Source organism: Megachile rotundata, chromosome 4, assembly GCF_050947335.1.
Source record: "Megachile rotundata isolate GNS110a chromosome 4, iyMegRotu1, whole genome shotgun sequence".
Lineage (NCBI taxonomy): Eukaryota > Metazoa > Arthropoda > Insecta > Hymenoptera > Megachilidae > Megachile > Megachile rotundata.
In genome coordinates, this window is record NC_134986.1 from 6,436,290 (window position 1) to 6,449,385 (window position 13,096).

A 13,096-nucleotide genomic window follows, 5' to 3' on the forward strand; every position below is an offset into this window, starting at 1 on the left:
TAACTTTCTCAATTCTGATTATTTTCTATCAAGTTCTTTTACTATATTAGTAAAAATTATACTTCAACTATTTGTTTCTATACATTTATGAGCATATCAGTGCATAATATGTAAAATAAAAACTTGTTTCCACAAAACAAGTACATTGCTTACCACATTGAAACCCTTATGGATAAATTTACACATTTTATAGATCATTAACAATTGCTTAAATGTATAAATTTATCCATTTAATTGACAATAAATATCGATAAATAAACATAATATAATTTAAACATTACTTGTAATATAATTTAATTATTTATAACATAATCATTTATATACAATTTAATTATTATAAAAGAAATATTACAAAAATGTAAGTATAATATATTCAAATATAGCTATGCTCAGATTGACACAGAATTTAACAGAACAATTGGGTCTCAATGTGATAAGAATCAAAATTCAATTAAGTGATATAGGATTTAAATATTATATTCTTTTGTTTTTTTTTTCTTTTATGAAAAAAATTAAGTTAAATTTTGTTATGTTTCTGTATTATTGAACTTGGTTTAGGTAATGAATAATGTATTTGTAAATGTAAACTTATAAATAATAGTAAAATTCGAAAGCTGTTAGGATTAATTTCAATTTTAATATAGTAATATATTAAACATCGTTATACATAATTTAAAGAGCATATTTCATTTGTTGTTAGACGATATGTTACAGTACAGATGGGCTTATAAAGTCAAAATTGAAATGAGTAAAAAGAATTTATATATAATTAATATTATGCTTTATAGTTTTGTATTGAAACTTAATTTACAAAGTAAGTAATAATATTGTATTAAAAATAATAATGGTAATAATGTATTTATAATAAAATGAACAAAATTAAAATAAACTACTTTCGCAGCTAAGCATAATGTATAGAAATAAATCCTGAGAAAAAATTTTCAAAGTATATGAATGTAAATACATTTTTTACTTGATGAATAATAAATGATATTTAATACGAAAAACTTTATTATAAAGTAATTTTTTGATTTGTAATATCATACTTAATATATTAATTATAAAAGTTGTATTTCATTAGCAAAAAAGCTCGCAAAGTCATTAATAGTTTATTACGTTTTCAATAGTTATATTGCATTTTGGATTAAATTAGATGAAAGCTTATGTATCTAAGTATGCAATCTTTATATTTAGTAATAAAATTAATTATTATTAATCTTTTAGCAGCTGAGCAATTTTTTCAAAATATTATATATAACCATTGAATATAGTTATATAAATTTCCCGCCACTAACACTATGGTGGTGTTAGCATAGACCCCGTTACCATATTCCGTCTCCATTCTGTGATACGACTACGCCTGCGCCCTGATCATCCCGCGCGTTTACAAACAAGGTATTTTTTTTGCAAACTCCATTGAAAAACAGGTATAAAATAATTATCATTAATCCTAAATCTCAATAAATGTATTTTGACGATAAGTGGACACTTTTATGTTAATGAAATTATAATAAAAATTATTGTAGTTTTACTGCATGGACAATTCACCGAGAGAATGGAATTGTTGAATGACAGCTTCGTTCATTCTGCGCATGTTGACTTTGATGGTTTTAGCATGCTAACACTATATAACACGTTAAAGCTTGCATACTTAATGATCAAAATGATTTATGTACTGTAATTCACAAAATGTGATAAGAGTTGGTAAGCTTTTCGTCCACTACATACATGACTGATGAAGAAGAATAAGTCGTGGGAGCTTTCTCAGCTCAGGTGAGCTGCGCAAAAACGCTCCCGTTTCTCGGCGAATTGACATTATGATGAAAATATTAATTATTATTGACCATTTCATCAACAACCATGTTGTAAGGAATTGTAACATTATAGTATGTAAACAACACGTTACAGAATTAATTAATGAATTTTATTTGTTTAACCTAGGTACCATTTGTGTCAATGTAAGTGTGAACCATTCAAGACAATTTAATAAATATACTAATAAGAGAAGACAGAAAAGTGCGAAATAAAAGTTATTTTTTCGTATAAAATAATTGATGTCCGAATTTATTGACTATGGCCCACTTTACTGAAAAATTTGAAAAAAATTTAAGGACAATAAAAACTCAAGAATTGAATTCAAAATGTTGACTTAAATTGAGTGTATTCTGAATGTAGTACATATATTTACTCTGTATTTTGTTTTTCTTTTCATATTGAATAGTTACCGGTGTCGATTTATTATTGTATCATATGCAAAGAAGCCTTTAATAACGAAACAAAAAACTAATCTTGCAAATTATGCTGTAAGCCAATGAAATAATGCTTTCAAATAAAAAATGAATTTTTAATTAAGATTGTATAATATATTAAGAATATATCTCAATTCAACTTTTAGAAAGAAATAAACATGTATATATGTTTTAAAGAAATTAAATATTCTTATGAATATCCCTCAATAATTAATTTTTTCGCATATTTATTTTATAAATTTACGAACTTTTGTAAAATATGATTAACAGTGTAATTTGAAATGTTTGTAATTATGCATTGTATAACCTAAGAATTGTAAAAAGTTATGTTCTTTTATAATCAAAAAATTACGAAGGAAACAAGATTGGGGGTAGAAGATTGCGACGAATAAAAATGTCCATGGTACCTCTATATTTACTGGTTTTACCCCCACTCTTCATCCAATTTTAGACGAATAGAATAAGGTCTATTCGAAAGGCGGCTAAGAAATATCCAATCAAATGTCGCGTAGTATCGTTATGTTCAGGACATTGCTCACAGAATCAAGATGGCATCCGAAACTGGTACGAGTATTGTGTCAAATGAACGATGTGATGTAAATAACACGATTCAGCAAGTATTTGAACCGATACAAACGGAAACAACCAGTTTAAAAGTGGCCAGAACAACGTGGAACAGTGTTATTAAAGAGACAAGCGATTTTTCGAACGATCTTGCTTTACATTCGATTAAGACGCCCACGATTTTCTCTACAGCGTCATCGTTTAACGCAAACACGGAAGAAAAGGAATTACAAAAAAATATAAATTTCATGAGCTCCTCTGGTGATGTGGAAGAACATACAACTTTCAAACCTGCTGTCAACGCTAAATTACATATATTACCCTTGGAGGCACACAATATGTCCAGTCAGAAGAATGATCTGGATAGTGTTGCCTGTGTTTCTGACCAGCCAGACGGTAATATCTTTTAGTGTTATTCAGTGTTAAACAAATATTTGTATTTTTATGCAAAATGTGCTTAAAACTTGACAGAAACTATACATGTATTAAATTTATGTTGATATTTGTATAGGTGATGATATTGTTTACAATTAATTCAGTAGGCATAATATTTTAATGTTTATGTAACATTATTTGTAATGCAGACAAAACATTGAATATAATTGAAATTGATTTAACAACATTCAGTGGCAAATAACATATTAAAATAGTAAATTCTTAATGTATATGTATATCTATATCTGTATTGTATATATGTATACAGGAGAAGCATTTATATTCATCATAAATTCAATATAAAAATACATGTAATTGTCAGTTTATTATCGAATTCATTCTTTCTACTGAGTTTACTCACATAAACGACTTACTCTTTCAAACTAATACTTGAATAAATTGTAATAATTAAAATTGTATACCACAACAAGATAATTCTTTTCATTATAATGTACTACGTTGTTGTTAAAAAAATTATTTTCTTTTCGTGGATATCGAACAATTATGGTGTCATTGTATTACCAAAGTAAATTGTATTTAAACTACTTTTGTAATGAATTTATGTAGAAATTTGAAACATATAAAGATAATTACAATTTTATGTATTTATTTATTATGATATTTATTAACATTTGTTTTATTTAAAGAATATAGTAAACAAATATTAAATTATTCATTAAATCATATTATTCTAGCTATATAAATTAATGTTATGAAGGTAACATTATATATTACAGGGAATCCAGATTATTGCAACAATGAATTAAGGAAAACTTTGATAGAACCAGTTCAACATGCTGTTCATGTATGTATTTACAAAGAATGATGTAAAGTTATAATATCAATTTCATAAAATTTTGACAACAACATATAGATCATATTTATTTATGTATTAGATTGATCCAACATGCAACAAAGATGCAACAGTATCTAGTGGGATACCCACATTACCAACAAAACTGGAAGGATGTATAAATTTTGAACACGGTAATACACCTCAGTTAGGAGAGAGTCCCCAAAGTAGTGGTGAAATGATTAGCAGCCCAAGGAGTCCAGATTATCCTCCAAGAGTTTCTGATAGCCCAAATAGTCCAAATACTACACTACCAAGTAGTATGACATCACCAATTATGATTTCAACGATTGTGATGGATACAGCAAAATATGATGCTGAAAATACAAATAATTTAAGTACTAAAGTTAATAACAATCTGTCTTACTCATTTTGTGGACAGTTAGAAAAGGTTGAAGAACAAGTTCCTGTTAAACAAATAAAATCAAACGAAGAAGAGAAAACAGATAAACAAATAGATATTATCCACAGAGAAGTAAAATCAGAAGTTGTTGAAATTAAAACAGAATTGACAGATTCTCCAGAACAATTAAATATACTTAAATCTGAGTGGGCTAGTGATAATGTACCTATGACAATAGGTGGACATACAGATACTGTATTGTCCAATGATAAACCAATAAATTGTGTTGACCCTACTTCTTCAAATTCACATTCTAAATCGTACTCGTCGTCGAGAGAAAAGCGTAGCAAGGAGCACAGTGAAAGACGCTACTGTTCACGATGCTATAAGAGAAGTAAAATAAAGCGAGCAAATATCGGTGTACAGTGTAAACGAGATCGTAGTATTGTTTCTCTAAGTAGTAAAACAATATCTCAAGCATTTCCAAAATCTACAAATGAAAATCTCAGGTTAAATTTACAAACGAAAAACTATAAACTGCTACACAATGCACCGGTTAAAAATGAATTATTAGAAGGCCTAAAGTACAAGAAGTACATACACATAGAAACTTATCCTAATGGTGGTGCAACTGTTGTGCATATGTATCAAGATGAAATTGATACGTTATCACGTGAACAAATAGAAGAATTAGCTCAAGAATATTTCAGAGTACGTAAATATAAAATTGCTACTTTCACTATAATTATTTGAAGTTATAGTTGGATTTTAATTCATAAGTGAATTGAGTTTGATAAACATAGTACATTATAACTATTTTAGAACTGCGTCAATCTTATCAATTTATAATAAGCAAATAAAGAAAACAGTTTCGATATTACAGGTAGTTTTTGGTGAAGATGAAAACGGTTATGCACATCATGTTATGGGAATAGTACATAATGCTGCTGCATATCTTCCTGATCTTTTGGATTACATGGCAGATAATTACCCTACATTAACTGTTAAAAATGGTGTGTTAGGAAGAAGCAGTGATATAGAAACTACAACCATGGTTCAATACAAAGAACAAGTTTGTAAAGCGTACAATAATGGTACTGTGAGGTATGGACCTCTCCACCAAATAAGCCTTGTAGGAACAGTTCATGAGGAAGTTGGTGGATATTTCCCAGATCTTCTGCAAAAATTAGAAGAAAATCAATTTTTAAAACTGGTAAATACAAATGAAAAATTTTTATACAGCTGTAAGGCATAGAGTGCAAATATATAGAAATAACTCTACTAATATCCTTCGTTGTTTTTTGTTATAGACTATGCCTTGGGGACCATTATCTGTTGTAAAGATGGACACTCCTCAAGAATCAAACGACGGTCCAATTTTATGGATTAGACCAGGCGAGCAGCTAGTCCCCACAGCGGACATAAACAAAAGTCCATGCAAGAGACGTAGAACGGGCATTAATGAATTACGAAATTTGCAATATTTACCACGTCTCAGCGAAGCTCGCGAATACATGTTTGAAGATCGTACAAAGGCTCATGCCGATCACGTAGGTCATGGATTAGACAGAATGACAACAGCCGCAGTTGGTGTACTCAAGGCTGTCCATGGTGGACAACCGTCAGAATATAACAGAATTACAAAAGATGTCGTAGCTTTCTATGCTGGTGATTTTCCTGAACTGGTTGAAAAATTACAGCTAGACCTCCACGAACCACCGATATCCCAATGCGTGCAGTGGGTTGAAGACGCCAAATTAAATCAATTACGTAGACAGGGTATTCGCTACGCTAGAATAAATTTATACGACAACGACATTTACTTTTTACCGCGTAATATAATTCATCAATTCAGAACAGTCTCCGCAGTTTCGAGCATAGCATGGCATGTCAGATTAAAACAGTATTACCCAGAATCACAGCACAATTCGAGTGTCAGACACAGCCGTGTCGGAAACGAACCATTGCGCATGAAAGATAAGAAACCTTTGGAAACTGTAAATATAGGAGACGAGCAGAAAGAAAATACGAATCGTCAACGTGTGGATCAAAAACATTCTATTGACTCCCTCGAAGAGAAAAAAGCAAAGGAAAGAGCTGCTGAATATCAGGGAAATTTAAAAAAATCAGACCAACACGGAAAACGCAAGGAAGAACGCAAAAGTAGGGATCACACAAGACATTCTTCCATTTCGAGCAAGAGAAAGAGTTCTGGAGGGAATAATGATAACTGTTCGAGCCTTTTTAATAATGAATGTACCAAAAACAGTTCAAGAGAACGGAAACGAAGTAGTGAGAAGCGGGATGACAAAAGATCTGATAGAAAACACGATGATCGTCAACGATCTAATGAAAAGTCCAGTCATCATTCTCACAGCAGTCATTCTGGGGACAAGAAAAAGTATGATTGTAATAATCATAAAGTAGATCATCATCGAAGTCATCACGGTCGGTCTAGCAGCAATAGTGCATCGGTTAAAGAAAGCATTTCAAACATTCTTGAATCTAAATCCATTAATAAATTCGACATCTCAGGATCTTCTTCGAAAGAGAGTAAAAAGCAGTTAAGTCCATCGGAGCTTTGTTCGTCAGACCATGACATTTCTGATTGCAATACTATTATTCTTGACCAAGATGTATTAACACAGCAACAAATAATTGCAAAAACGTATGCAACAGAAGTTGTCGATAAAGCTTTGGAAATTGCAATATACAAGTCAAAAACTGACGTGGAGGAAGTCTGTCAGTCTCTGCGAATTGGTGTTGCAGAAGCTTCAAAAGAAGTTCTGGAAAAAATTCACAAAGAAAGTTTTGAAATTGCCGAACGAAAGTACAAAGATGATACAACAAAAGTGGAACGATATTGTCAATTATTGGAGGTAGAAACTACATTGGCCTTCACGTCAAAGATGGAGTGTGCTACTGAGAATGCAGTGAAAGCACTAATTGAAATGGCTGAGGATGAAGCAAAAGAGAGAGCAAAGAATGAAAAAATTTGCACATCAACTGTTGATAATTCGTGTGAAGAAAGTTCAATACCAGTATCAAAAATAGCTAGTTCTTCTTCTTGTTCTTCGATCACATCTACGTCTGCATCAACAGAAACTGAAAGACATAGTAGCAATGGCAGGAATGGCAGCAGCGATGAGAATTCATCGAAATTTTCGTCGGATACACATACAATACATTCAGAATCTAAGAGGAAGCATAGAGATGATAAAAGTTCAAGGAATCAACGACATAAAGACAAAAGAGATAGAGATAGACGTGACAAGGATCATAAGAGGCATCATTATCGTAGTCCGCAATCGAGCAAATCTGACAACAAAACAGGAGAAAATAGTAATAAAGGAAATACATTGAAAATTATTTCAGTATCTAGAGATTATAATGTTTCTAATAAAAGTGTTGATCGTTCAGATAATAAAGACAGTGAGAGGAAATCTGAAAAAAGAAGAGACAGTCACCATAGCCATAGTAGGGATGGACAGAAGAAGTCTTCTAGTAGTCGCTCGTCTGATTCAACATTAAGTCGTTCTCATTCGTCGAGTTCGAATCATAAAAGGAAGTCAAGTTCATCTGATGAACACAAAGAACCGAAGAAAATGTGCGTTGAAAAGGACATTGTCCCAGGAACTTCAGAGCAAAGTGCTGTTGGTAGTACATTGACTTTAATGACAATGACAACAGTGGCTCAATCGACGACAACAAGTACTGTTGTGTCAACGTGAAAAGGTGAACATTATTTTAAGTCGTAGTACAATCTACTTGTTAGGTTAAAAATAAAAAGTCCGCACAGTCGAGCTTATACGCTGACCGTCTTGAGTGCATGGACTATAACTGATTTGATTGTACAGCGGAGTCTTGCTATATGGTTTTGGATAGGGCTGTAGAGGTAGACAAAATTATGGAATGAACTATGTAATTTTAACTCCTACATAGCATTTGATTGTCACAGCCCAGTTAACCAAAATTTAGAACTTCTAAATTTAAAAATTTGAAGTCTCTAAACTTTTAAATTTGAAATTCTGTAAATCTGAAGTCTTTTAATTTCTATATGTCCATGTGAGGGGGAACTCTTACCTTGGGCCATGTAACAAGACTGCACTGTAATGAATTTACACTGTACATCCGAATTTACAGAAATATGAGACGCGTATCAATACATAAATTATGATATAAAACGAAAGGTATATCAGATATTACCAGAATAGAATTAATTGTCGTGTTTTATCCAAAGACCAGTTAGAATTGTTACTGATTGAAAATTTGCTATCGTTTTCATGCAATTGTACACGTAATTAGTCTTAGCAAGAAAATTAAACTACAAAGGTAGTATTTATTATCTAAAAGCACTTTCTAATATTGAATCGCAAAGATTATTTTGCTATAAAAAAAAAGAAACCCAGGGCGTCTCATGTATTGCTAAGAATAAAAAGATAAATAAATATTTATAGAATAGGTGACCAATATAATATGTACAAACAAAATTTGTACAAATTTGTGATCAGAAATTAAACAGATCAGCATATTATTGCTGCGCATTGTATATAAATTAATACATTAATCTATTCAAAGAGTCGTATGAATCTTGTTTAAATTATATACATATGTACATATACAATAAGTGTGGATGTGTGAACCTGAATATGTGTATTGTGCACGCGCGCACATGTGTGTGTATACATACATACAAAGATGTGTATAGTTTGTGCAGGATTTTCCTGATGTGTGGTACGATTGAAAATGTAGAATAATATTTGTTTCATACTAGGCTTCATTTCCAATAAAAATGACTGAATGTTTGTAGGGTATATTGGACCCAATAGACTTTGCCTGAAAAATATTGATTTTTATTTATGGTGGACATGTTAAGTTTCCACGCTAAATATTTCCAATGATACTGAATAAAAAAATATTTTTTAATAGCAATTATGTACCTAATTTTATTCTATCCCTTTATCATATCCAAAAAGTAAAATAGAAATATAGAAAAATGAAGCCTTGTACTAGAAACTACCATTTTATATTTTCAATATAGAATCATCTTAATTGTACCAAGATTTTGAGGATATGCTATATATGCACGTGTGTATATATACGCATCTGTATATGCATGTTTGAAGGAAAAAGTGAAAATGTAAATATAAATTATTTATAACTTGACATTCTATGTGAATTCAAAGTTTTACTTTGCAATCATTCTTTTATTAAGTTAGCAGAAAAATGAAATTATCAATGCTGAAGGAAGAAGACTTTTCTGTAAATGTAGATTAAACTATTTAACATTTATTTTAATGATAAAGGAGAAGAATGGTGATCTATATGTATTAATTGTAGAGCAAGAAAGAGAGCATTGTATTGTTATTTGAAAAAAAGTGTGCAGTACCACGTATGTATCATAAAAGAAGTCTAATCATAGCAATGTATTGTTAGCAAAATTAATATGTAATAGTACTTTCTGTATCTCGATACATTTTATTTATACAAAATTGAAGGATAAACGCGGACAGAAATCTGCGTACATATATGACTTGTTATGATATGTAATCTTTGATTTAGTTTGATTAGTACTAACAATTAACAATGCAAAGAATTGCGATTTGAAGTAAATGATAACAGATCATTTATTAATGAAATATTTGCCAGTGCAGATAAAATGCCAGATAAATGGCCGTGTAGATTTGTGCATACAAAACATTATTTAAATAGCGAGAAATATTGTAAGAAAGGAATATTCGCATGAGAAAAATATATTCTGTTCTATGAAATATAATATTAAGCTTATTTAAACATTATTTTTATTCAGAATTACAAATTGTATTATGTATTAAATACTGATAAGAAGAAAAGGAAAGAAAAAAGTATTTGTATCATCTGAACAGTTCCAAATCTAGCTAAAATTTGTTAGATTGAAATAGTATACTACTTGAAATAAAAATTTTATAATAATAATAATTTTACCAAAAGATTATGTGTATGATTGAACATTCTTTTCATTTTATTTCATTTTGGAAATTAGATATTGTTTAAAAGATCTTATTAAATATTAAATAAACAATGGTCGAGCTTTAAGTTCCATTAAAAAATTACGAAAAATGCTACGCATGTTTTATAAAAGGGAACTTCTGTAAAAAAAAAGAAAAAATCTAATAAATTTTTCATTAAGATTTATATTCTGTTTAAAATGCTGAGAATTTCAAGTGCACCGTATCTTATAATATAAATATACATAGTATAATTATACTACATTATTTTTAACATATTTTCTTATTTTAGATTTTTTCGATGTTCACAACGTTATATTAGTTTTATAAGGTGACAGTTTTTCATGTTTTACGTATTTCTTTTCTTTTTCTTATATTAATATGTATAGTGTATTATTGCGAATATTTTTTTCATTTTAAATTATTTCATAACATCATTTACACTTGCACTTATTGTAATAAAGGGTGTCTCAAAAAATATCGGAGGTTTAAATGAAAAATCAAATAAATATTATGAACTGTTTAAAATATGTTAATATGAAAGAAGTTATGAAAATGTATGAACCAAAAACAATATTAATTAAATATTGATCATTCTGGCGCTGGATGCAAAATTAATATAGATCATCAAAAAGAGATGTTTGTATTTGTACATTACGATTCAATTACTATAAAGACAATAACTCAAAATAAAACAGTTTTAAGATAAAAAAATCGTTTTTTTACGACAAAAGTTTAGCATCCATAGCCGCAATGATGAACATTATTTTTGGTTTAAAATTTTCATAAACTCTAATTTATGCTAACATGCTAAATATTTTAAACATATATTTATTTAATTTTACATTTAAACCACTAATATTTCCTGTTTAAACACCCAATTAAACGGTAATATCATTCACATCTCCACATCGATTATTATTAAAAATACATACAACATTTTTAAAACAAAACAACTAAAAGTTGTTTAGGGTGGATCAATAGTCACGAAGCAGTTTAAAAAATTTTTAATTTATATACGTGGTCGCCACACGCGTTACGAATGTTCTTATTACGGATAGACATTTAGGAGTAGATTGTTGAAAGTTTGAAAATTTGGTAATTTGGAGATTTGAATATTTAAAAGTGTAGGAATTTGGGGATTTGATAATTGAGAAATTTGAGAAGTTGCACTTTTTGTGACATCGGAATTCGTTGGTCGCCCCAGGAAATTTCCGCTTCAATAAATTTTTTGTTTTTAATTCCTTTTTGTTGCAATACAAACTTCACAGCATAGACATTTTGGCAATTTTCTATGGGTATACAATGATGGGAAAACATTATAATTAGTTCGCGTAAAAAAAAAATTCGAGACCCTACTTTAATTTCTTTTATTATCCTTTAGAATCCAGAATTTATTTATAAAATCTCTGTATTTCCGAAGTATTTTTTTATTAGTATTTCAAATAAAAAAAATAACCGGTGGTTATCGAATGAAAATTTCCTAATTACTCGCATTAAATAATTTTCAATACAATTGGCATTCGTTACTTAATACTAAGACTCTTTATTATTATTTTCTAAAGAGATCCAAGTATTCTTAAAAAATAAAAAATTTATTATACTTTTGGCACGTTCGCTCACTTAATATTGCATGATCGTTAGTGACATTTGGACCACCCTGTATTTGTATGATACGTTAAAATCGTACTATAAAAGTTAACTTATGTAAGTTACATGCCGATATTACCCAGTAATTTTAGTTTTTCTTTTTATGTTTTTCACGTATTAATTTATTGAAGTTACAATAATAAAAGAAACAATGAGGATCGTTAAAAGTGATATCAGCTTTAAGATTAGACGTCTCGTAAATAATTCATAAACTCGTTGCAATTGAAAAAGACCTTGTTTGTAAGTAAGAAGCAAAATTATTTTTATTTATTTATTCGTATTACAATACATATATTAGTTGTATTACATTTGCTTAGTATTTTTTTGCACGTCTTACCATTTATTATAAATTAAAAATATGAATCTATCGATTTATTAATGCATACACAATTTATGGCAATCAAAGCACACTTACGAAAATTGGTACAAAATGGTGATTTTAATTTTAATATAAAATTTTATTTAATACTTTTGAAATTTTTCTGTGAATACAGGAGGCAAAGCTAGTCTTGAAGATCGAAAATAAATTTGAATTTATTTTGAAATATTTTGTATTATAAAACGTATGAAGTAAAAATTTATCAAGATATATGTTAAAAATTAATTTTAGCACATACTGAGGCCTTTTCGAGTATCAAACTCTATCCTGAAAAATATCTTATAAGTTGAAACCAATGTGATCGTCTTCCGAAATGGACCAAATTATGTATCGAGATGTTTACTTGAATATGTTATTAGATAATCGTAAAAGCCTTTTTATTAAAATGAAACTTTTATGAGCGTGATTTAACACAGAAATGTTACAGTCAAACGTTAAATTTGAACATTAATCTTTTTGCATTATTACTTTACCATCTCGTATTATTTTTTTACTTATGATGATACAGAACAATGTTCGAAGAAGTAGTTATTATATCTTAGGAGAAAAATTAGGCTATAGTGAAAAAGATCATCACGAGCTTTTTTACTAAATAACAAATACAATAAAATGCAATAAATATTGTAATAGAATGTT

The 13,096-nt window shown here is 29.2% G+C and overlaps 1 protein-coding gene across 3 annotated transcripts; it reads left to right on the forward strand.

Moving 5' to 3' along the window:
• The first annotated feature begins 2,585 nt into the window (after positions 1-2,585).
• On the forward strand, positions 2,586-12,670 carry LOC100876390 (uncharacterized). Of its 3 annotated transcripts, XM_012281837.2 has the most exons (6): positions 2,586-3,209; positions 3,986-4,053; positions 4,145-5,155; positions 5,328-5,657; positions 5,755-7,786; positions 7,865-12,670. In XM_012281837.2, the coding sequence occupies exons 1-6, from the start codon at positions 2,798-2,800 to the stop codon at positions 8,173-8,175; spliced, it is 4,164 nt and encodes a 1,387-aa protein (XP_012137227.2). In that variant the 5' UTR covers positions 2,586-2,797; the 3' UTR covers positions 8,176-12,670. The 3 variants fall into 3 exon arrangements, with proteins under 3 accessions (XP_012137227.2, XP_003701830.2, XP_076386652.1); XM_003701782.3 differs by having other exon boundaries at positions 2,587-3,209; positions 5,755-12,670; XM_076530537.1 differs by having other exon boundaries at positions 3,072-3,209; positions 3,944-4,053; positions 5,755-12,670.
• Positions 12,671-13,096: the final 426 nt, after the last annotated feature.

Excerpts from the sequence above, each read along its gene's own strand:
- LOC100876390 (XM_003701782.3), top strand. The coding sequence starts at position 2,798 with ATGGCATCCGAAACTGGTACGAGTATTGTGTCAAATGAACGATGTGAT. Across the intron at positions 4,054-4,144 it reads CAGTTCAACATGCTGTTCAT|ATTGATCCAACATGCAACAA; the intron begins GTATGTATTTAC and ends TTTATGTATTAG. Across the intron at positions 5,658-5,754 it reads AAAATCAATTTTTAAAACTG|ACTATGCCTTGGGGACCATT; the intron begins GTAAATACAAAT and ends TTTTTGTTATAG.